The sequence below is a fragment of the Myxocyprinus asiaticus genome, chromosome 1 (genome assembly GCF_019703515.2).
Source record: "Myxocyprinus asiaticus isolate MX2 ecotype Aquarium Trade chromosome 1, UBuf_Myxa_2, whole genome shotgun sequence".
Lineage (NCBI taxonomy): Eukaryota > Metazoa > Chordata > Actinopteri > Cypriniformes > Catostomidae > Myxocyprinus > Myxocyprinus asiaticus.
This window is the reverse complement of record NC_059344.1, coordinates 5,171,984-5,197,334: the sequence shown is the minus strand read 5'-3', so window position 1 is coordinate 5,197,334 and position 25,351 is coordinate 5,171,984. Positions and strand designations below refer to the sequence as shown.

Sequence of the window (25,351 nt, the reverse complement as noted above, 5' to 3'; positions counted from 1 at the left end):
AAGTAAGAAAGTCAAATGGGGTTATAACAACGCAGGGGTGAGTAAACAATGACTGAATTTTAATCTTTGGGTGAACTAAACATTTAAGATGAATATATACTGTACAAAGCAACTGTGACCTGACAGAAGTTTTCACACCATTTAAAACCCATCCATCTATCCTTTTTCCTCCGCTTATCCGGGTCCAGGTTGTGGTGGCAGCCGACTCCGCAAGACAGCCCATAGGTCATTTTCCCTGGCCACGTCCTCCAGCTCTTCCTGGGGGATCCCAAGGCGTTCCCAGGCCAGCCAAGAGATGTAGTCTCTTCAGCGTGTTCTGGGTCTGCCCCTAGGTCTCTTCCCAGTTGGACATGCCTTGAACACCTCCCTAGGTGGGTACCCAGGAGGCATCCTGACCAGATGCCCAAACAACCTCAGCTGGCTCCTTTCAACGTGAAGCAGCAGCGGCTCTATTCCAAACCTTTCCCGGATGTCTGAGCTTGTATCTGCGACTTCATTCTTTCGGTCACTGCCCAAAGCTCGTGACCATAGGTGAGGTCAAGACCATAGATTGACTGGTAAATTGAGAGCTTTACCTGCAGACTCAGCTCCCTCTTCACCACCATGGTCCGGTACAATGAACACATTACTGTCGCCGCTGCACTGATCTGACCCCTCCATGGACTGCCATCTTACTGTGGTGGAGGGGTTTGCGTGCCCCAGTGGGAGCAGTGTTGTCTGGAGCATTATCCCCTGGTAGGGCCTCCCTTGGCAAATTGATGCCAGGAGAGGGACCAGACAAAGTGTGATCCAACCTTACCCCCTATGATGAGGTCACCAAGTAGCAGTGGAGTCACCTCACCCGGATTAGGGAGACCAGGGCACTTTCCTGGAGCCAGGCCTGGGAGAGGAGCTCATAGGCGAGCTCCTGATGGCTGGGCTTTGACCCATGGGGTCCAGCCGAGCTGAGCCCGAAATTACAACATGGGGTCACCTCCTTGTGGGCTTACCACCTGAAAGGAGGAAAATAGGGGACAGGTGTGATGCCCAACGTGTGGCAGACAAAGGCGTAGGCCTATGTGAACTAGACCTTGGCTACAGTAACTGGCTTTTGGTACATGGACAATTTAAAACCCTTGTCAAATTTGTTCCAAAGTGCACCAAAATATAGAAATGAATTGGGAAAGAACATAAAATTAAAATGCATGGGATTTTAGAGAAAAGTAAAAAAGCAAGTGACAATAACAATGCAACTGGGGATTTTTTTATTTTGATTTTTGCATTTATTTATTTTTCAAACAATCTTTTCAACTGACAAACTGTAATTCTGATATTGAACTGTCTGTTATCTCTCCTTGGTAATTTATCAATTAGAGTAATACACACAATTAAATAATGAAATGTTTTTATCTTAAGCAAATGTATTAATATTTTTGTGCCACAAACAGTTGTTTGGCTTGAAAATTACACTTCACCAGTCTCATAGTCCTTGTACTTTGACTGGTTATCTTCGAAGAGGTACTAGGTTGCACCTGTTGACAAAAGAAAAAAAAAAAAATCATATTAGAGATTATAAAGATAATCTATGGATTCTTGGCTAATTTGAAGAGAAGCAGTACCAAACTATCAGATTTCATTACAAATTCCAATGGTTGTTCAGCAAAGCTCATGATTTTATACTTCATGAGAACAGTTCATAGTTCTGAACATATAGATGTTACCTGTCCAGAATGGCCTTTTTACCACTGCGGTTGCTGGCACTATAGACCATTTTAAGAAAGTGACTTTTTTTTGTTTGTTGAACATTTTCTGCTACTTGTGTGTACCAAACGTGGTAAATCACCCTCACAAGGGCACTTTGAAGGGAGAACAATCATGCTGTAAGATCGCTTCAAACAGAATTCCCAATAAAAATTACTTCATAAATTAGTTCTGAATGACCCTTATTTTTGAGCCCCACACCTTTTAGTCTTTCAAAGCTCTCAGAGTGGATGGTAAAGTCTTCAAAGTGCATAGTGATGATCACTTCTGAATAGAACGCACCCTCAATCAAAACAACAGCGTGAGGTGCTTCATTCATAGAGACTTACGATTACTAAGCTCCGCAAGTAATTTACTTTGACATGTAGTCATTTAGCAGACGCTTTTTTCCAGAAGAAGAAGACCAGAAAAGTACTTTATTCATTTAAAAAATAAATCATTACCTTGCCCGCGGGTCACGCAGACATTGATTATAACCAGAGACTATTTAGCAGAGACGGGTCACTTCTATTAAAATGAATAGGAGAAATTGGAACGCTTAACTGCCTTCCAGGTAAAAGAGCCAATCACCTTTTAGATACAGACATCATCTGTCAAGTAACTCGAGAATGTGCATGCGCATTAGCTATAAGCCAGGAAAAATGGTTTTGCTAGCGTAATCCGAGGTAAAGAAGCACAATTTATGATACCAGTGTTGTCAGATTTTACTGTTGATTTGAAATATGTACTTTGATAGTAATCTTGACCAAACATTTTGGGGATTTTGGTCTTTTCCCAAGTAGATAGGAGTTGCACTTGTATGCCGCTTGTTTACATAGAAAATAGCTGCCCGAGAGCGTTCCAAAGATGTCCGCAGAGTGACCTGACTTGCCTAATAAGCTTTGTTATAACAGGATCATTCCCGAGCTCTCCGCTGAGGAAATAATTGTGAACATCTAAACTACGATACATTTTCATCGCCTCTCTCACGTAGACGCTCAATATCAACAAAAAGTCTGGATAAGTCACTTCAGGTAAACGTTTGACATTATTTGAGGAAAATACAGTATGTTAACTCAGAGCCCTATTTAAAGGATCTCTTAATGATACCGGATGTGCTGCAGGAAAACTTGCGTTCGAGTTCCTTGTTATCGTTTACATGCTTGAAATGATCGATATGCATACTATTTCAATAGGCTGGAGCTGAATCCCTCAAAGCTCATTCTCGGGAGTTTGCTACTGCTACTGTTGTACATTCACACTGGACAAACAAACACCAACAAAATTTCGTCATTGTTTGCTTTGTGGTTGTGGATGAAGTCCTGGACCATGCAGTGTGAAAGACAAGACCTTCTGTATATGTGATTAAATATGTTTAAGGTGAAAATAGCACTGCCCACACAGCCTGGCTTTTTGCACTCCATGTCCAGACAAAATCCAGACCAGAGAAAACTATTAAAAAAATATATAGCTGTAAGCAGCCATTATGAGGCCAAGCACACCAACTGCACCAATGGCAATAATATTTGCATAAAATTATCACCAGAGGTCATCAAAGATAGATAATTAGCCATAAGTAGAATTGCTTAAAATGTAAATAAAGACACTTATAAGTTTTGACCAACATGTAGCGCTGTTGGACATGGTTGCAATGGCACATTCAAAGTTTCATGTCAATACATCAAAGTGTTGCTGAGATACAGCACCAGATCCTTTTTGGCCTCAAATTTGTTGATGCATTACATAAGAACAGTTTGACCTATTAAAAAGCTTTCGATAAATTTTTTCCAGGGTGGTCTAAAGATGATTTGGGCAAAATTTGGGGAAGATTCAATGAACCCTGTTGGACTTTGAAAAAGGTTTTCAATGTCATTTAAATTGGCAGAAAGGAAATATGGCTGACCATGGAAAAATTGGTATAATTGCACTAGGCATGACTGAAGGTATGTAAAGAGACCAGTCTCATGACAACAGGCCAATTTCATCAAAAATTACAAGCATTTTTAAACATTTTGTAATGTTCGCTGGTCACTAGGTGGCGCTGGCCCCAAACTACTTCGGTACCTCCAGGGCATGCTGCCCATGACACACACCAAGTTTAGTAATGAAACGCTAGTGTGTTCGTGAAGTGCAGCATTTAACATCAAAATTTAAAATGGCCGATGCCCAATATGGCCAACGAAGGAAGACTGGGTACCATTCAATTTGGTATTGCACATTTCGCAATATTTTACTCCTCTTTCATTTTAAATAAATTGTTATGTGTCTACAAAAAAAACAGTATAAACAATTTTAATAATTGCAACAACTCTTACTTTCTTTATACAAAAAAACAAACAAACATGTGACTTAAATCAGGGTTCCCACTCTTTTCAAGGCACAAATTTCCAGGTCATTTTATGCACCCAACAAGTGTTTTTGACGGTAGTTTCTCACCTCCAGATAAGCAGTTTGCTCCATGGCCCAGTGTGATTATTAATCCCCGTATAGCTGTGATTTAATTCAAATAAATACATAGTCTGTATGTATTGTGCACTTCAGAGTGCTCTGCTCTGTCATCTCACATACACAATAGCACGTGTGATGATCATGATGAGGTGTTTCCAGTGTATCAGCGGCCGGCTCAACACATTCATTTTGAAGCACGCATCACTTGCATATTTATTATTTATTCAATTAAATCAGAGACTTTAGTATAATTATCACACTAGGACATATCACAATTTTAATTTGATGAAATGTACATTCAAACATTCTTTTTCGCCCAAATATGTAATTCCATGAAGTTCTGCATTTTATTTCTAATGCCATTTTTATGACTAGACTGACATACTACATGTGGTATAAGCTGACTCCGATGAATTATTGAAAATTAAATTCACATCCCAAAGTATTAAGGCTGAATTACCACGCTATTACCAACTCAGCGTGAAAGAAAAAAAAAATCAGTGGTCTGACTGTCATCGTTGTCTTAAGTTTATAACTAACAGGGATGCAAACTGATGAGGGGCAAAAATGGGAGACAATCACTGATCCACAAACATGTAATCATTTTTTTAAGAATACACTGCCGAGCATGACTTTTCATCCAAAAAGACAACAATAATAGCCTAATAATAATAATTTGGGTTTCAATAATGTCCTTTCGTCACTGTAAATCACATTTCACATGAGTTGAGTCGAGACGTCAACGGAGCGTCAAGCGGCGCTTTGCCCTCCACATGACAAGCATTGCAGAAAGCATCATGGAGGGGCGAATTTATGAGCTTGCCACGCAAGAAAGCGGGAGGTGTGCACAATAAACAAATGTTTTATTTTTTTGCTTTGATTGCTTAAAGTAAAAAGAGGACTCGTTTATGTTTAGGTCTTAGCATTTTTTGTTTGTTTGCTTTTTTTGGTGATTGTAATTACTAGTTCAATAACTGGGGTCTCTGGATACTCGGAAACGACAAGGTAATAATGAATTAAAATAAATGATGAGAAATTCATAAATATATCTCTTCATAAATTATCCCTTCATGTAGCTCTTCATAAATTTGGACAGTTTTAGCAATTTGTGTGAGGCAAAAAGCTGTGTGAAAACACTTTGGTGTGAAGTTGGAGCCGAGGATACGCTGACGCGTCACTTCATTGCCTTAAATGTATTCAGCAGCAACTGACGCGAGTCATGTGAAGACCCCTCAACATGTATAAACATCAGTCACTTTTACACATTAATAGCTCTTCCGCCCTTTTCTCTCCGTGATGAACAAAGTAGACTCACATGCTGATGCTGAAGTAAACGAACAACATACCCCTCTCATTCATCGGTCGGTACATGTACCAGGTCACTCAGTTTGTTTATGAATTAGAAGTTTAACAAATGCCGCTTCTCACTGTGCACGCGTTGCTGTAGCCAAGTATGCGATTGGCTGTAGCTGTAACCCATCAAGTGATCTGCCTCGATTGGACCATGATTGCCAAGCACACGATTAGCTGCTGCTGTAATTAATCATGAGGGTGTAAGTGCCCTTAACTACTGATGTTGTTTCATAATGCGCAGCTGCCGGCAGTGACAAAACGATACAAATTTGAGTATTTCACTCCTATTCCGTGTCCCGATTGTTACCATGTTTTTGTACGTGTAACGGAAACCTTGCTAGCAACACTGTCAAACCATTTTATTATACTGAAATATTTTCCAGGACAAATCATTATTTTCCAGGACATTTAAATATTTTTCTAATTTTGACTGGAAAACTGCATTGCAAAATTCCAGTTTTCCAGGACGCGAGGGAACTCTGTAAATTTACAGATTTACCAAGGCGGTAAAAGCAGCAGTAAGGGTCATTTTGGTGTATGATGTCATTTATCCAAAACATATTATTCTGCTATTTATGCAAAAACATTTCCTTGCACAGTTTATGTATAAAGCCACAGAAAATTACCCTAGTAGTCCTCTACCAGACCATTGCTGTGGACTCAAATGAAGATGTACCTCTTCTCCATTCCGAATCACTCCAACACGGAGGGATTTCTACAGTAAAGATAGGAGAAAAAAAATTCAAACTGAATCCTGTATATGAACAAGAATTTGAAATGCTAAATTGAATAAGCAGATATGGCTTTAGCCAGGTCCACACTAATACATTTTCGTTTGAAAACGCGTTCATTTCACTAAGTTTTCACTTTTCATTCACACTACAATGCCGTTTTCCTCCACCAAAAATGGAGACTTTTGAAAACACTCTCCATAACTGCATACTTTGGAATGCAATGATGTTAGGAAACTGAAAATGGAGTTTTCCAACTTAAACGCATTCTGGCCAAAGTATATTTTGATTTTGACGCGAACGCTCAGAGTCTGCATACCGTCGAACGTGAGCCTGTCAAAGTATACCTCAACTGACGGTTCACGTATACACAGGTGGTTGGCACATGTGCGCTATGACTGCTATAAGACACCAAACTATTTCTCTTAAGGAGTTTAGACCCTTTACTGCCATTTACATCTTCTAGCACAGGGGTGTCAAACATACAGAGTCATCTCCGGCCCGCGGGATGATTTCAGGAAAAAATTAATAATGTTTGAAAACATTCACGTTGATTTAGCCTGTAACTTAGGTAAGATGTATTAATACTATTATTTTATTAGCAACAGCAGAACAGATAAACATTTACATTTGTGCTGTTACCTGTAGCTATGTTATCGTTTTCATGATCAGTGGAATTTCTTTTAATTACGCGGGACATTCAGCGCTCACAGAGTCAGCGAACGTCACATGTCTGAGGGTGACAAGTTCCATGGCCACACATTCCCACAGTGAAGTTTCTCTCACGGAAACAATGACAACATGGACAGGTCCGAGGATAAATATTAGATGTAATAACTGTTGCATTGTTTCCATCCTATTGAACTATTCATTTTAAGCACGTTTCAGTTTCTTGCCGTTTATGTTCAGTTTTAGATGGTTTATTTACTGAGGCAAAAGCTCCAGCCAAAGAGAGAGCGGTTCCCTCTTTTTCTTTTAAATATTACTGCTTCCCTTCAACTAATTGTGTGTATTTGTGATGTTGCCTCTGGTTAATTAAATTAGTCAATTTTGTGTTTTTCCTTTTGCTCAGAGATTAAAATTAGCACCCACCAACCCGCCAAATGTGGATATTTTATGTGCAGTGGCGAGTTATTTCTGTGGCGGGCGACTTATAAAAATTCTTGGAGTGACATGTGACCAGAAATGCTGTCAGACACAAAGACGTGCATTCAAAGAATCACACTTTGTTCAGTGTCGCTTGGTCCAATCAGGCCCACGACCCAAAATGAGTCTGACACCCCTGTTCTAGCGTTTGTTTGTGACAGCAATGGCTCAAATGTGAGTATTGCCACCTTCTGGATCTAATAATTCGTGCAAATAATTTCAGACGCATTCAGCGCGTTCAAAGACGCAGTTGGAAAAATCGGACTGTGCGTGTTCAGTGCTCGAGCACTCTACCAATAATGAGATTTGCGTCACGTTTCCTATATGCGGATGCTCAGCGTTTGCATCTGACATAGTATACTTTGGGCTTTAGTGTGGATGTGGACTAAGCTACAGTTTTTTGGAATGAATGGAGAGTTTCAAGTTGCAAACAAACCCCTTCACTGTGTTGGACAACAGAAGCTATGTCATGCAGATTCTTGAAGTTTCGTGTATTCACGGACCCAAACTCAAGGACCTCATCACCAATTTGCAAACCCTAAACATGGAAAAAAGCAGTAGTCAATGAGCTTATAATCAAGTGAAATACAGGACAATAACATCTGCAATACTTCAAGCTTCAGTTATTATATGCTTCACAGTTATTTTCAAAGGTTCATTTACCCTCAACTATGCACAAAACGGCCGCTTTACTGTGCTGTACAGTTTAAAGCAGTGTTTTACCAAATTTGTTCCTGGAGGCACACCAACACTACACATTTTAGATGTCTCCCTGATCTGATCTGCATCAATCAGGTCTTGGAGTCTCTACTGAGTCTCTCATCGGCCCAAAAGAAAGAACTGGAAGCTCTGGTCTCAGTTTAGATACGTTGTCTCCACGACTCCCCGGTGGACTAATGTCATCTCCTGGACTAAACCCTTCTCACACCGGCACCTACTGTACCAGCCCGAGCACCTCCCCATCTCCGCTACTCTTCACTTTTCTTCTTGCAATTTAAATACTTAATAAAGAGTCATGCCTCTGATCTCTTCGCACCAACTACAAAGTCCTACTTGCTTTCTTGATACATGTTCCTGGTCTTAATGAACGATTCCTCCACTGATGTCAGAGATGCTACACCCTTACAATAAGCCCCCTTTCCTAAGCTCATAACTGGAGTTGGTATGAGAGGGGTGCAATTACAATACTCATTGGCCCTCACTGTGTGAAAAGGCGCACCTGAAGTTGTCACCTTGCCACCTTGTCACTGCTGCCTTTAAATTCAGAGCACCCCTCTCCTCGGGAGACCCGTCCCTTTTCTGTGCATGCACAATTGTGTCCTTGCAGGTCAAGGAAGAGACTGGTCAGGGACTTCCATGATTGCCCCAAGAGTCACCACCAGACCCTCTCCACAGAACAACAGAACACCTGTGGTGTTGCCAGGCCAAGATGCTGGTCCGGCATGCCCCTTACTTGCTACAGCCCCAGGGACACCGAGACACTGAGGTTAGCCACCACCTCTTATGCCCTCAACCAACAGAGGAGCGCATGTGCCTACCGGATCCTGCCGCTTACCTGCACCAAACCCTCTCATCAATCCCTTACCTTCACCCTTCACTAAGCCCTGAATGGCCAGGGACTTCCACGATTGCCCATACATGAGTCACCTGACCCCCTACTCACAACAACAGAACACCTGTGGTGTTTCCAGGCCAAGATGCTGGGCCGGCATGCCCCTTACTTGCCGCAGCCCGAGGGAAACCAAGACACTGAGGTTAGCCACCACCTCTTATGCCCTCAACCAACAGAGGAGCGCATGTGCCTACCGGATCGTGCCCCTTACCTGCACCAAACCCTCTCATCAATCCCTTACCTTCACTAAGCCCTGAATCACCTCAAGAACACCCACTTTTAATTATCAATATTTCCCCATGGACATCGTATTAACCCCCTCTTGACATTTTATGCTCCTCATATATATATATATATATATATATATATATATATATATATATATATATATATAGATGCCTCTTGGGGGTTCATTCACCCCACCAAATCCCATACATTTTATTTCTCATTGAATATCCTGTTTCAATTGAAAATACATCACATTATGGAAGTAAACTGGGTTACAATCTTCTTTTCTCATGCTGACTTAAAAATCTTTTGAAGTTACTCACCGACTGAAAAGCAGGGGAGCCCTGTATTATGGTGTCTACACGGGCAAATGGGGATGGCAAGGACACAGCCTGCTCAGTGGATTCCACCAGTGCCATTGCCTCACCCTGCTTGTTATTGACCCTCACCTTGGCATGCAACTTATGCAGAGCATTCTCTATCTCCACCATGACAGTTTTGTGATCATTCTGTAAACCTTGAAAAAAAAAAAAAAATTATGATAAGACCAGGTAAATATCCAGATGATTAATCATGGCAAGTGATTAGAAATGTACATACACTTATATAATTATACAATTTATCATATAGCTAAGACTATAAATTGAACATTTTTAGTCATAATTAATTGCAAATTTTTCTTCTGAAGTTAACGTGTTAAAGCATTAAGTTGTAAAAAAAACACATAGGTCTGAGTGTAATTATTAGGTTTTTTCTTTACTCGTCACACACACAAAAAACAGCAGATTTTATATTTCTCAAACTGCATCAAAATGCACTGGAAAGACAAGCACTGACCTAAAACCTGCAATAATTAAATAAAACTTTTCCCACACTTAATGGATGTATGGATGAATTAGTGGATCATGTATAGAGATGGCGATTCGCTTCCAATCAACTCCAAAGTTTCCGGTTAGTTTTTAGAAACCACACAGAGATCTGAATATGAACAGATGAGTATGAACTTTAAGACATTGAGAAAAAAAAAAAAAAAAAAAAAATCTAAATATCCCTCTACGATATTTCTTAGTTTCTCACATTTTACTTTAAATATTTTCCTTTTAATGGCCATGGAATAAAAGATCTAGGCTGCATTTCCCAAAAGCATTGCAAGCTTAAGTTGATCTAAGAGACCATTGACGCCAATGGTTTCTACGATCTAATTAGGCTTACGATGCTTTTGGGAAACGCAGCCCAGGTGCCATCACAGGCCATCAGGCCAATATCCCAGCTCACAATAGCATCTCTCTCGCTCTACCCTTTCTACCTTGCATTCTCTCTCACTCAGGTAGTTTTCATACTGGTTTCTTCTGCATATTTCTAATTTATGTAACCATTACATCTAAACTGTAACAACCTGATGTCATCTTTTAAGACATTAACTGTTATTAAATATTTTCTCTTTAATCCATGTGTAGTTTAATTTCAAAGTGTAACTAATATTAAGATTAAACATTTAAATGCAAAATGGAGGCGCCGCAGATGGTAGCCTCTGTGTGGAGCTCTCCAATTCTTTTGTTGTTTTTGTTTGTTTGTCCTGTGTTTAGTATTTTTTCTCCAATCAGTTTTACCAGGGATGAACTGCTGAACATTCGGCAGCACATGCCAGACACTCTTTTCCTGGTTTTGGAGTATTTTGATGTTTTGCTGGACATTTTTGTCAGAGGCACAGCTGTGTTGTTTAAGCACGCTATGAGACGCAGGCAAGGGAAGCGCGGCTATCGAACAGCGCTGCCGAGAATTCATCTAGCGAATCTCCGCTCTTTTCCTAACAAAACGGACGAACTACATCTCATCCGTATAAACAAGGACTTTTCAAACTATGCTGCCTTGTGTTTCACAGAAACCTGGCTGAGTGAAGCCATTCCAGACAGCGTGTTACATCTGCTGGGCTTTTAGCTGTTCAGAGCAGAGCACCGGCGAACAAGGACTTTTCAGACTTTTCCACCAATTAATATATTCCAATACAACCAACATCTGGCTGATGACTTGAATGTGTTTTACTGTAGATTTGAAAGGCCCAGTCTCAAACCCCACACCCACTCTGACCTTCAAATCACACAAACATCAACACCTCCTGCAACCCTCCTCCTGCTACTCAATCTACACTTAAGATCTGTGAAGAAGAGGTGTGTCGTGACTTCCGGAAGCAAAAGACAAGGAAAGCACAGGGTCCAGATGGTGTTTCAACCACATGTCTAAAATCCTGTGCTGACCAGCTGGCCCCCATCTTCACACAGATCTTCAATAGATCACTGGAGCAGTGTGAAGTTCCCTGCTGCTTCAAACACTCCACCATAATTCCTGTCCCAAAGAAACCAAAAATCACAGGTCTTAATGACTACAGACACGTCGCTCTGACGTCTGTGGTCATGAAGTCATTTGAGAGACTGGTGTTGGCCCACCTGAAGGACATCACTGGACCCTTTCTAGATCCCCTTCAATTTGCTTATCGAGCAAACAGGTCTGTGAATTATGTAGTCAACATGGGATTGGATCATATCTTGCAACATCTGGACAGACCAGGGACATATGCAAGGATCCTTTTTGTGGAATTCAGTTCAGCTTTCAACACCATCATCCCAGCTATTCTCCAGACTAAATTACACCAACTCTCTGTTCCCACGTCTATCTGTCAGTGGATCACCAGCTTTCTGACGGACAGGCAGCAGCTAGTGAGACAGGGGAAATTCACTTCCAGCACATGCATGATCAGCACTGGTGCCCCCACAGGGATGTGTGCTCTTCCCACTACTCTTCTCCCTGTATACCAATGACTGCACTGCCAAGGACCCCTCTGTCAAGCTCCTGAAGTTTTCAGATGACACTTCTGTCATCGGCCTCATCCAAGATGACGATGAGTCTGTATACAGAAGGGAGGTTGAACGGCTGGCTCACTGGTGCAGTCAAAACAACTTGGAGCTGAACATGTTCAAAACAGTGGAGATGATAGTGGACTTTAGGAGGAACACCCCAACACTGACCCCACTCACCATTCTAAACAGCACTGTGGCAGCAGTGGAGTCATTCAGGTTCCTGGGCACTACCATCTCACAGGACCTGAAGTGGGAGACCCACATTTACTCCATTGTGAAAAAGGCCCAGCAGAGTTTGTACTTCCTTCGACAGCTGAGGAAGTTCAACCTGCCACAGGTGCTGCTGATACAGTTCTACTCAGCAGTCACTGAGTCTGTCCTCTGCACTTCAATAACTGTCTGGTTTTGTTCAGCTACGAAATCAGACATCAGAAGACTACAAAGATCAGTTCGGACTGGATTTTTGGTTGCCCTCTGCCCTCCCTTCAAGAACTGTACACTTCCAGATTGAGGAAAAGGGCTGGAAAAGTCACTCTGGACCCCACTCACCCAGCTCACTACCTTTTTAACTGTTGCCTTCTGGCAAGTGCTACAGAGCACTGAGCACCAGAACTGTCAGGCACAGGAACAGTTTTTTCCTTCAGGCTATCCATCTCATGAACAGTTAAAACTGACCCACTGAGCAATAATTATGTACAATACACAGCTTAATCTATTTATCCAACATACCTTACCTCTTCTGCCATACATTCCCTTGCATCTGTATATAACTGATTTGTATTTGTACACACACACACACACACATATATATATATATATATATATACACACACACACACACACACACACACACACACACACACACACACACACACAGTACTGTGCAAAAGTCTTAGGCACATAAGATGTTTCACAAAAACATCTGTCTTAAGATGGTTATTTATATCTTCAGCTTTAGTGCGTCAATAGGAAATATAAATGTTAGACTCCCAAACATTACTTTTGCAAATAGAAAGATTAGAATAGAAGAACAGGAAGCCCTGCAACAGATGTCATGGCACCCACAAAGCCCACCACTGAACATCATGTCAGTCTGAGATTACATAAAGAGACAGAAGCAACAGAGACAGCCGAAATAGATAGAAGAACTGTGGTGAATTCTCCAAGAAGCTTGGAACATCCTATCTGCCAACAACCAAGAAAAACTGTGTCCAGGTGTACCTTGGAGAATTGGTGCTGTTTTAAAGGCAAAGGTGGTCACACCGAATACTGATTTAGCTTTATGTTTACTGGACTTTGTATGACATTAAGTGATAAATGAAAACTATTTATGGCATTATTTTTGAAGACATCCTCACTATGCAGCATTTTTCACAAGTGCCTAAAACCTTTGCACAGTACTGATATATATATATATATATATATATATATATATATATATATATATATATATTTTTTTTATTTTTTATTTATTTATTTTATTTATTTTTTTTGGCTTACTGTGTATTTCTATATATACTTATATTTTCTATTCACTTTACATTTTTATTCTATTTTTTTATTATTATCTTTGACTTGTTGTCGTATTGTTTGTGCACTGGAAGCTTCTGTCACCTAGACAAATTCTTTGTATGTGTAAGCATACTTGGCATTAAAGCTCATTCTGATTCTGAATAAGTGCTACATATTGCATTGCAGTATGGTTCCAAACAATGCTCTCCTATATATATATATATATATGAGCTATTCTAACTTTCTCTTTAACTTTATTCTTCATAGCTTATTTTTGTTATTTTGAGCAGGATTTTATTTTTGTTAGTTATAATTGTTAGTCCCCCTTTTCTTTTGGTACACAATTTCTTTATTTAGTTTAGACCAAACCAGGGAAGGAGTTTCCCAGAAGACTCACCCATTTTTTTCTTACTCCGGGAACTAGGTCTTTACAAGATAATAGGTAGAGTCAGTGTGTTCTGGTTTATTCTGGTCTATACTATACTTTGCTATTTTGTTGAATATAATTATTTTAATATTTTTGTTTGGTCCAAATTTAATGTTTTTTGTTTGTTTTTTTATTGCTTGTGGTTTAATTGTTGTGTTGTTTAATAAAGGCGCTGGATGTATAAAATACAATTTCAAGCATCTGTGATTTACTGCATAAGTCTCCTAATTTTGAGAGATTACTCAAATATTTTGGCTGCAACAGTGGGCTTCTAAAAAAAAAACAATGTAATGAACTTGAGCTTTCTGCAAGTATGATACAATGTTCCTTACAGGCTGTTACCTTCCACTGGATCTCTGAAGGCATCAATGGGCACTGTATGAGCTTCTATGAATCACAGTTATTGAAACGAAAAACTGCTTGCTTGCGACTGATGCAAAGTGCTCACAAAGCTCTAGCCGCAGACAAATTGATTGATTAATTACAATGCTTTTTTCATTAAATCACCACACCCAAGTTCCTTTCCCTTATATGATGTACAGTGGTGTTTCCATGTACAGTGGTATCAGATGGTATTACCATGGTACTTATGAAATATGGTTAATTGAAAAACAACATAGACATGAACATTTTGGGTTCAGTTTTATGTATTAGGTATTTTATAGGTGCTTTGACTTGACTTCAGTTACTTTTTATGATTATTTTTAAACTTTTGATAGCCTTAAATAGTCTGTGTGACAACTTATTTTTTGTAAGTACATACAGTTCATTCCATGTAGTCTTTGAATTAATTTAAGGTCATACAATTGCATACAAAAATTATACAAGAATCAGATACATTTTGTTTGACCAAGTATAGCATGTCTCACTGCAGGACACTGCTTGACATTTCAGCTACCCATATACCATGGTATTGAATGCTTACTATATTCAATATACTATGGTATTTACAAAGTGTGTGTGTGTGTATGTTTGTACATGTATATATTAAAAGCTAACACCAATGGTACTTCTGTTAATGTTTACTAGCTAATCACTTATAACATGCTCTGTATATTATAGATGCATTGTGTTTTAACACATAGTAAAAAAACGAAAGAAAAAAAACTCACAGGAGATATTGTGCCTTGCTGTTCGGACTATGTACAAATCCACATCTGCACGAGGAAAGCCTTCAACGTCGACCAGAGGACCGTGCATGCCTACATCACCCTGCTGAGTAATAGAATAAAAAGTAAATATACAACTATTTTTTAGGACAACAATAAAGAACAATAATAAAAGTTTTCCCTATACAGTATATTCGTATACACAAATACACAACATTAGTAAGAAAAATATGCACATTTACGTTGATGAAAAGCTGTCAAATACACACTGCAATCCAAAGGTCTTCTCTCAGTCTTTGGCCAAAATAAAAGCTCAAGGTGAAAGTGAAGTAAATATGACAAAAATATATGACTACTGTATAAATAGAACAATACTAATCTTCAAAATAATAACAATTCTTTATAATATTGTAATAATTTTACAACTTGACTGGGTTCCACAATAAGTTTATATTATAATGTGTAGTATTTGCACACCCTGTTCATTTACATAAACATTTTATTAAAAGTAAATATGAGTAAATATAGATTTTTATTACTACACATTACTGTATCTAATTGGCTACAGTGGCTGTTTGGTTGATACGATGGCTCCTCTGATTGAAATAATAATAATAATAATAATAATAATAATAATAATAAAAATCACTCTTAAGCCATTTCAGAGTTATCAAATAAATATTTCTATATCTTGTAAGTTCTGGAGTGAAATGTCCACTGTGTGGTGTTAATAGCAAGTTAAATCTTCTCCCAAACACATTGTTTACGGGGCAGTTACGGGGCAGTGGTGGCTCAGCAGTCAAGGCTCTGGGTTACTGATCAGAAGGTTGGGGGTTCAAGCCCCAGCACTGCCAAGATGCCACTGTTGGGCCCTTGAGCAAGGCCCTTGACCCTATCTGCTCCAGGGGCGCTGTATCATGGCTGACCCTGCACTCTGACCCCAGCTTAGCTGGGATATGTGAAAAAAACAAATTTCACTGTATATGTGCCAATGTATAACATGTGATAAATAAATACAATTAAATTATAATTATTTATCGTGTTTTATCTCAACAGGTAAGGCTGGGCGACATGGCCAAAAATATTATCGCATATCGTTCGATTTCAATATTCATCACGATTTACATTTTAGACCATTAATTGGGGAGGAAATAGCCCTTAAGAATGAATGCAAACATAAATTGTTCATTTACATGTAAACTCCAGGATACTCAGAGCAGGATTTAATCCTATAGAAGGTGTTATCATCTTCAGTAGATGTGTGACTCCATTGAAAGACTTTGTGACCCTCCTCAGTCCAGCTCAGTAGGTGGCGGTAAGCACCATAAGGTGAATTGCCAATTGCCAACTGCCAATTGCCAATTGCCAACTGCCAATAAAGGGGCAGTGGTGGCTCAGCGGTTAAGGCTCTGGGTTACTGATCAGAAGGTCAGGAATTCAAGCCCCAGTACTGCCAAGATGCCACTGTTGGGCCCTTGAGCAAGGCCCTTGACCCTATCTGCTCCAGGGGCGCCATATCATGGCTGACCCTGCACTCTGACCCCAGCTTAGCTGGGATATGTGAAAAATGTATATGTGCAAATGTATAATGTGTGATAAATATAATAAAAAAAATAAATAAAAAAAAACATCACATGAAGAAGAAACACTGTCTCACTTGTGACAGCAATACGGATAATGAAAGCGATACGTTTAACTAAATAGTACATAAATAAACAGCAAGGTGATAATGTCAGAGTTCCTGTGCCATGCATCACAAAAAAGCTGAACAAATTCTGAATTCCAGGATTGGTTTTAGTTTGACAAAACTCACCAAATCCAATCAGGCTTCGTTAGGATTAAGTGGTATCAAGACACTCATTACCAACTTTCTCAATTCAGAGTTTGATGATTAGTTCACATGCGCGTTTACATGAATGAAGCGAACGGCCAAACACGTGCGAGACAGCGCGAGTCACATCTCGCAAGAGAGTCAGCAAGATTTACTTCTCCGCTGAAGATGTTTATGAAAATTATGATTAATTATATGTATTTAAACACAGTTATAACACAGCACAAGAGGACGTTAAAAAAATATGATCAATCAAATCACATTTACACAACACGAAAAGTCACCATGAAATCATGAATAATTATAATACATTCACACAGCACAGATGATCACTAGTAAATTATAAAGAATTTGAAGACATTTACACAGCAAGATGAAACATTGCTGCTGTTGCTACTAGAGCACGAAAAAAATCTGAATGTGATGAAAATATTAAAATAGATAATATATCGATCTGAAAGTAACTTTATATAGGTCCACAACAACTTGGCTATGTAGCCGCTAGCCTGCTAATACTTCCTAACAGGCTGATTTCATGACCTGAATAATAACATTACAGCAATACGGTGGACAGGCGCTCGCATCTGCGTTCACATACATGCATAGAGTGAGGTGGTCTGGTGTACGGTTCATGTGAACTCCGGAGAGTATCTTCTTTTAGCCACTCTGATTTCCTTGTTCAGTGTGTTCCTGGCCTGATTGTACAAGACTTTATCCCCACCCCTGTAAGCATCCTCTTTGGCCTGAGCTCTGCTGTAAACCACGGTTTGTCATTGTTGAACTTTAAATAAGTCCTAATAGGAATGCACATATCCTCACAGAAACTGATATATGATGTAACAGTATCTGTGAGCTCGTCCAGGTCTGTGGCTGCAGCCTCAAAAACACTCCAATCCATGCAATCGAAGCAGGCTTGTAGTTCCCGCTCTGCTTCATTGGTCCATCTCTTTACAGTCCTTACTACTGGCTTGGTTGATTTTAATTTCTGCCTGTAGGTTGGAAGAAGATGAACCAGACAGTGATCAGAGAGTCCCAAAGCGTCTCTAGGGACAGAGCGATATGCATCCTTTATTGTTGTGTAGCAGTGATCCAGTATGTTCCTGTCTCTGGTGGGGCATGTAATGTGCTGTTTGTATTTGGGCAGTTCACATGTGAGGTTTGCTTTGTTAAAATCCCCAAGAATAATAATAACTGTGTCCGGGTATTGTTGTTCCGTGTCTGTGATTTGATCAGCCAGCTGTTGCAGCGCCGCATTCAAACACGTGTTTGGCGTGATATACACACTCACCAGAATAAACGAAGAAAACTCCCGCGGCGAGTAGAAAGGCTTACAGTTAATAAAGAGCACTTCTAAATTAGGACAGCACATCCTCTTTAACGTTGTTACATCTGTACACCAACTTTTATTGATGTAAAAGCATGTTCCACCGCCTCTCGTTTTCCCCGTTAACTCCACAATGCGATCCACTCTGAACAGCTGGAAGCCTGGCAGATGTAACGCACTGTCCGGAATGGCTTCACTCAGCCAGGTTTCTGTGAAGCACAAGGCAGCAGAGGTTGTAAAGTCCTTGTTTGTGTGGGTGAGGAGATGTAGTTCGTCCGCTTTGTTAGGAAGTGAGCGGAGATACGCAAGATGAATGCTCAGCAGCGTTGTTCGAAACCCTCGCCGACGGAGTTTGACCAGAGCACCGGCTCGTCTTCCTCGCATGCGTCTCCTGAACAAAAAAGCCGCGCCTCCAACTAAAATGTCTAGCAAAACGTTGGGAAAAGACTGTCTGGTACAAGTTGTCGAATGTTCAGCAGTTTGTCTCTGGTAAAACTGACTGGAAAAAGATTACTAAACACAGGACAAACAATCAAAAACAACAAAACAATAGGAGCGCTCCACACCGATGTGATGACATGCAGAAGACGTTACTTTCCTTACAAGATGACAAAGCATGTGGAGTAGATAATTTAGATGGAAAATGTATTCAAATTGTAGCTAGGCAACTTTCTCAACCAATATGCCATATTTTTAATAGATGCTTACTTAGTGGGACTTGTCCAAGGCTTTGGAAAGAATCTAAAATTATACTTTTACTCAAAGGGGTTAAAGCTGATTTTACTGGTTCTAACTGCAGGCCAATTATTATTCTTCCTATTTTGAGTAAGATTCTAGAGAAGATTGTTTAATCAAATTTTACATTACTTTTGTGTAAATTAGCTACTTACTAATGCACCACATGCCTAAATGCCAGGACACTCCACAAGCATTACTCTTATACAAATGACTGATGAGTGCTTGACAATTATGGATTACAGGAAATTAGTTGGAGCTGTTCTTTTAGATTTCACTGCAGCTTTTGATGTCATTGACCATTGTATTCTTGTTCCTAACCTTACATATTATGGTTTCTCATCTTTAGCCCTTGCTTGGATAGAAAGTTCTCTCTCTCTGACAGAACACAGCAAGTGTTTTTTTAATGGATCCTTTTCTGGTGGCAAAAATACTTATTGTCGTGCGCCACAAGGCAGTTAATTAGGTCCACTTTTATTTTCTATTTTCATAATTTACCATGTGTTGTTGAAAATGCTATGTATGCAGATGATTCCACAACGTTCTCTGCAGCATCAGTATCATCCAAGCTTCAAAGTAATCTAAGTGTTGAGTTGCAAACAATTACAAACTGGGTTAGAACTAATAAACTAATACTGAATATAGCAAAAACTAAATGTATTGTCTTTGGTAACAGGAATATCCTCATCAAGGCTACTGATTTCAATTTATCTACTGATGGGAATCCAGTGGAACAGGTTACAAAAGTAAAATTACTAGGGGTGAAACTTGATAATTTGTTGTCTTGGTCTGATTATATACAGGTGCATCTCAATAAATTAAAATGTCGTGGAAAAGTTCATTTATTTCAGTAATTCAACTCAAATTGTGAAACTCGTGTATTAAATAAATTCAGTGCACACAGACTGAAGTAGTTTAAGTCTTTGGTTCTTTTAATTGTGATGATTTTGGCTCACATTTAACAAAAACCCACCAATTCACTATCTCAAAAAATTAGAATATGGTGACATGCCAATCAGCTAATCAACTCAAAACACCTGCAAAGGTTTCCTGAGCCTTCAAAATGGTCTCTCAGTTTGGTTCACTAGGCTACACAATCATGGGGAAGACTGCTGATCTGACAGTTGTCCAGAAGACAATCATTGACATCCTTCACAAGGAGGGTAAGCCACAAACATTCATTGCCAAAGAAGCTGGCTGTTCACAGAGTGCTGTATCCAAGCATGTTAACAGAAAGTTGAGTGGAAGGAAAAAGTGTGGAAGAAAAAGATGCACAACCAACCGAGAGAACCGCAGCCTTATGATTGTCAAGCAAAATCAATTCAAGAATTTGGGTGAACTTCACAAGGAATGGACTGAGGCTGGGGTCAAGGCATCAAGAGCCACCACACACAGACATGTCAAGGAATTTGGCTACAGTTGTCGTATTCCTCTTGTTAAGCCACTCCTGAACCACAGACAACGTCAGAGGCATCTTACCTGGGCTAAGGAGAAGAAGAACTGGACTGTTGCCCAGTGTTCCAAAGTCCTCTTTTCAGATGAGAGCAAGTTTTGTATTTCATTTGGAAACCAAGGTCCTAGAGTCTGGAGGAAGGGTGGAGAAGCTCATAGCCCAAGTTGTTTGAAGTCCAGTGTTAAGTTTCCACAGTCTGTGATGATTTGGGGTGCAATGTCATCTGCTGGTGTTGGTCCATTGTGTTTTTTGAAAAGCAAAGTCACTGCACCCGTTTACCAAGAAATTTTGGAGCACTTCATGCTTCCTTCTGCTGACCAGCTTTTTAAAGATGCTGATTTCATTTTCCAGCAGGATTTGGCACCTGCCCACACTGCCAAAAGCACCAAAAGTTGGTTAAATGACCATGGTGTTGGTGTGCTTGACTGGCCAGCAAACTCACCAGACCTGAACCCCATAGAGAATCTATGGGGTATTATCAAGAGGAAAATGAGAAACAAGAGACCAAAAAATGCAGATGAGCTGAAGGCCACTGTCAAAGAAACCTGGGCTTCCATACCACCTCAGCAGTGCCACAAACTGATCACCTCCATGCCACGCCGAATTGAGGCCGTAATTAAAGCAAAAGGAGCCCCTACCAAGTATTGAGTACATATACAGTAAATGAACATACTTTCCAGAAGGCCAACAATTCACTAAAAATGTTTTTTTTTATTGGTCTTATGATGTATTCTAATTTTTTGAGATAGTGAATTGGTGGGTTTTTGTTAAATGTGAGCCAAAATCATCACAATTAAAAGAACCAAAGACTTAAACTACTTCAGTCTGTGTGCACTGAATTTATTTAATACACGAGTTTCACAATTTGAGTTGAATTACTGAAATAAATGAACTTTTCCATTGACATTCTAATTTATTGAGATGCACCTGTAGATCACATTGTAAGCATGATGGGAAAAGGCATTGCTGTCTCTAGGAAGTATCTTCTGTTTTAAAGGTAGTGGTGAAGCCACTAGTGTTATCAAACTTTGACGACTTCCCAATACTGTGGTCGAGTGCATCTGAGAAATATTTAAAAAAACTTCAGATTGTACAGAATAGAGCAGCAAGACTTGTGCTGCATTGCCCTTTTAATACCGATATTTGTGAAATGCACAGAAAATGTATATGGCTCTCTGTGCAGGCCAAGTTGGATCTAAGAATCATGGTATACGTTTATAAAGTCATCAGGTATCACATACCATGTTTCTTTTTTGAAAAGCTTGAAGTTGTGGGTTGTGGTTACAAGTATAAAACTCGTCAAGTGAGCAGGGCTCAACTTCTTTTACCATGTCCACAAACATACTCGATGAAGAGAACTGTTTTGTATCGAGGTTCAGCTGCCTGGAATATTCTTCACATCAATATAAGCCAAAGTACAAATTTGTTCAAAAAGTTATGTAAAGATATGCTTAAAACTGCATAAGTTAATTTATGTGCTTTTCAGATGTCTTTTAGTTTTCATTTCATTATTGTTGTTATTATGATTTCTTTAATTCTGTTCCATATTTCATGTGCAGCCTAATATATTGTTCACCATATGACCGTAATGTGGTGATTTGACTACAGAGATTTATTTTTATGTTTTCCATTGTATGCATGTTATTTTTACTGTGTAATTTTTGTGTGGACCCCAGGAAGACTAGCAATCACTTCTGGAAGCTAAACGGGATCCGAATAAAGAATAAGGAATATTATAAGTCATCAATTCGGGGAGGGGGGGAGAAACAAACTCGGGTTCGGTCCAAGCAATCGAACCAAGTGTGAAAGCACCCTAAATGTCTACTCTTAACCCTTGTGCGTCAATAAAGTTACTCAGATGTTCTTAGAGGACAAAAATGTCCGTGTCATAAAAACTGCCATAATAATAAATATTAATATTATTTTTCACTTTCAATGAGTTAATTTCTTTAACCAACATCATTCCTGATCATAACTACCAAATATTCATTCATTTTCAGGATTTTAACCCTTTAAATGCCAGTTTGTTTATATAATGCCACTGTTGTTTTTTATGAAAAACACAGAAAATGAATTCTTTTCCATATACTAAATGCTAAGTCACAGACATGTGACTAACAGAAATGGAGTAATGTGTCCCTGAACAAAGGGGGGTAACAGTCAGTATCTGGTGTGGCCATCAGCTGCATTAAGTACTGCAGTGCATCTCCTCCTCATGGACTGCACCAGATTTGCCACATCTTGCTGTGTGATGTTACCCCACTCTTCCACCAAGGTATTTGCAAGTTCCCGGACATTTGGAAGGAATGACCCTAGCCCTCACCCTCCGATCCAACAGGTCCTAGACGTGCTCAATGGGATTGAGATCTGGGCTCTTCGCTGGCTATGGCAGAACACTGACATTCCTGTCTTGCAGGAAATCACGCACAGAACGAGCAGTATGGCTGGTGGCATTGTCATGCTGGAGGGTCATGTCAGGATGAGCCTGCAGGAAGGGTACCACATGAGGGTGGAGGATGTCTTCCCTGTAACGCACAGCATTGAGATTGCCTGCAATGACAACAAGCTCAGTCCAATGATGCTGTGACACACCACCCCAGACCATGATGGACCCTCCACCTTCAAACTGATCCTGCTTTAGGAGTACAGGCCTCGGTGTAACGTTCATTCCTACGACGATAAACATGAGTCTGACCATCACCCCTGGTGAGACAAAACCGCAACTTGTCAGTGAAGAGCACTTTTTGCCAGTCCTGTCTGGTCCAGTGAAGGTGGGTTTGTTCCCATAGGCGACGTTGTTGCCGGTGATGTCTGGTAAGGACCTGCCTTACAACAGGCCTACAAGCCCTCAGTCCAGCCTGTCTCAGCCCATTGCGGACAGTCTGAGCACTGATGGAGGGATTGTGCATTCCTGGTGTAACTCAGGCAGTTATTGTTGCCATCCTGTACCTGTCCCGCAGGTGTGATATTCGGATGTACCAATCCTGTGCAGGTGTTGTTACTTGTGGTCTGCCACTGCGAGGATGATCAGCTGTCCTTCCTGTCTCCCTGTAGTGCTGCCTTAGGCGTCTCACAGTATGGACATTGCAATATATTGTCCTGGCCACATCTGCAGTCCTCATGCCTCCATGCAGCATGCCTAAGGCACGTTCACAGGACCCTGGGCATCTTTCTTTTGGTGTTTTTCAGAGTCAGTAGAAAGGTTTCTTTAGAGTCCTACGTTTTTATAACTGTGACCTTAATTGCCTACCGTCTGTAAGCTGTTAGTGTCTTAACAACCGTTCCACAGGTGCATGTTCATTAATTGTTTATGGTTCATTGAACAAGCATGGAAACATTGTTTAAACCTTTTACAATAAAGATCTGTAAAGTTATTTGGGTTTTTACAAAATTACCTTTAATATACAGTGTCCTAAAAAAGAGACGTTTCTTTTTTTTGCTGAGTTTATATTAATATTATTTTCCACTTTCACTTATTTTTTAATCAACATCAGTCCTGATCATAACTACCAAATATTCATTCATTTTCAGGATTTTAACCATTTAAATGCCAGTTTGTTTATATAATGCCACTGTTGTTTTTTTACACACACACACACACACACACAAATTTCTCCATACACACATACAAAACACACTCTCACATCCATACCGACACACCCACACAATTTTAGCTGCATCATTTATTCAATTGGCCTGCAGTGCTCTATAATACAGCAAACAGAAAATAGGGGAAAAGCATGTATTTGCTCCATTGGCTAAACATAAGGAAAATGGCGCCATCTGGTGGAAAATAATAAAAATGTAAATTTTGAAGCCAGGGCTCCGGAATGAAAGCATAATATCATAGAATTCGTGATTTTATGCTTTAATGGCACTGGGATCAAATATTGCAGTTTTAATGGGTTTCAATGGAGACATTTTTGTCCTGAAGGTCCTGAGTGTAACTATTTTGTGTACACAGTGTATTATAGATGTATTATAGGAACTGAGGTTGAAATATGAAAAAAACACCAAAAATACACACCTTTGGCTAAATTTATGCCGTTGGCATTAACACAGCCAAAATGATTAAAAAAATAAAAATAAAAAAAATAAAAATGTCCCGAAGGTCGCACAAGGGTTAAGTTTGGTTTAATTAATATATAATTTAACAGCTAAATCTTTTTAAATCTTTAAGTCACCATCTTGACCATAGTTGAATATGAAATACTTTAGCCATTTATTTATTTTTTTGACAGACAGTGTAAATGGCCTTCTGGTTTTTAATTGTTTTTGTTGTGTTCATCTCTTGCATATGACCAGCGAACATATGCTGCTGGTGCTGTAACCGATTTAAACAGTTCTAGAACTTCACTCTGTTTATACAGAGACAGGTGTGGTATTTCATTGAACCCATTTCATTTACATTTTTTTAAGGAACATGGGCATTTTCTGATTGTCATTTCATAAAGTAAATCGCTTACAGCACCTTTAACTATTATTATTTTACCTGGCTAGGTAAATGTAGAGTTCAGCAAAAAGCTTCTTCACTGCTGGATTAGCTGATAAATTAATGCTACATCTTATTTATACTTACATCTTCGAGCATGTCGTAATATGCTTTGATTTGTTCCTCAATTTCATCTTTTCTTTCGATTAGCAGTCGCACATCCTCTTCTGTAACACTTTGCTCCACAACGCCGTTCCCCTCGGTCGTTTTCATGGCATGAGTTACAAAAAAAAGTAATCACTAAACTCTTAATAATCACAGTTGCCACTTATTTTATTTCTCAGATGATCCCGCATAAACTCTTGTGTCACTGAGGTTGGTCACGCCGACTTTTCTTCTTCTTCTTCCTCATCTTCCTCAATGTCCGTTAACTCCT

At 39.6% G+C, this 25,351-nt stretch overlaps 1 protein-coding gene across 2 annotated transcripts; it reads right to left on the bottom strand.

Annotated features, from left to right (window-relative positions):
* Positions 1–1,227: 1,227 nt before the first annotated feature.
* On the bottom strand, positions 1,228–25,351 carry LOC127442126 (26S proteasome non-ATPase regulatory subunit 9-like). 2 transcript variants are annotated; one of them, XM_051699942.1, is made up of 6 exons: positions 25,063–25,351; positions 15,144–15,246; positions 9,561–9,754; positions 7,834–7,935; positions 6,147–6,235; positions 1,228–1,511 (listed from the first exon to the last, which is right to left on the bottom strand). In XM_051699942.1, the coding sequence occupies exons 1-6, from the start codon at positions 25,186–25,188 to the stop codon at positions 1,484–1,486; spliced, it is 642 nt and encodes a 213-aa protein (XP_051555902.1). In that variant the 5' UTR covers positions 25,189–25,351; the 3' UTR covers positions 1,228–1,483. The 2 variants fall into 2 exon arrangements, with proteins under 2 accessions (XP_051555902.1, XP_051555912.1); XM_051699952.1 differs by lacking the exon at positions 6,147–6,235.

Coding starts and splice junctions, on each gene's coding strand:
- LOC127442126 (XM_051699942.1), bottom strand. CDS start 25,188: ATGAAAACGACCGAGGGGAACGGCGTTGTGGAGCAAAGTGTTACAGAA. Junction 15,247..25,062: donor ATTACGACATGCTCGAAGAT/GTAAGTATAAAT, acceptor TCTATTACTCAG/CAGGGTGATGTAGGCATGCA. Junction 9,755..15,143: donor AGCAAGGCACAATATCTCCT/GTGAGTTTTTTT, acceptor TTTTTTTTCAAG/GTTTACAGAATGATCACAAA.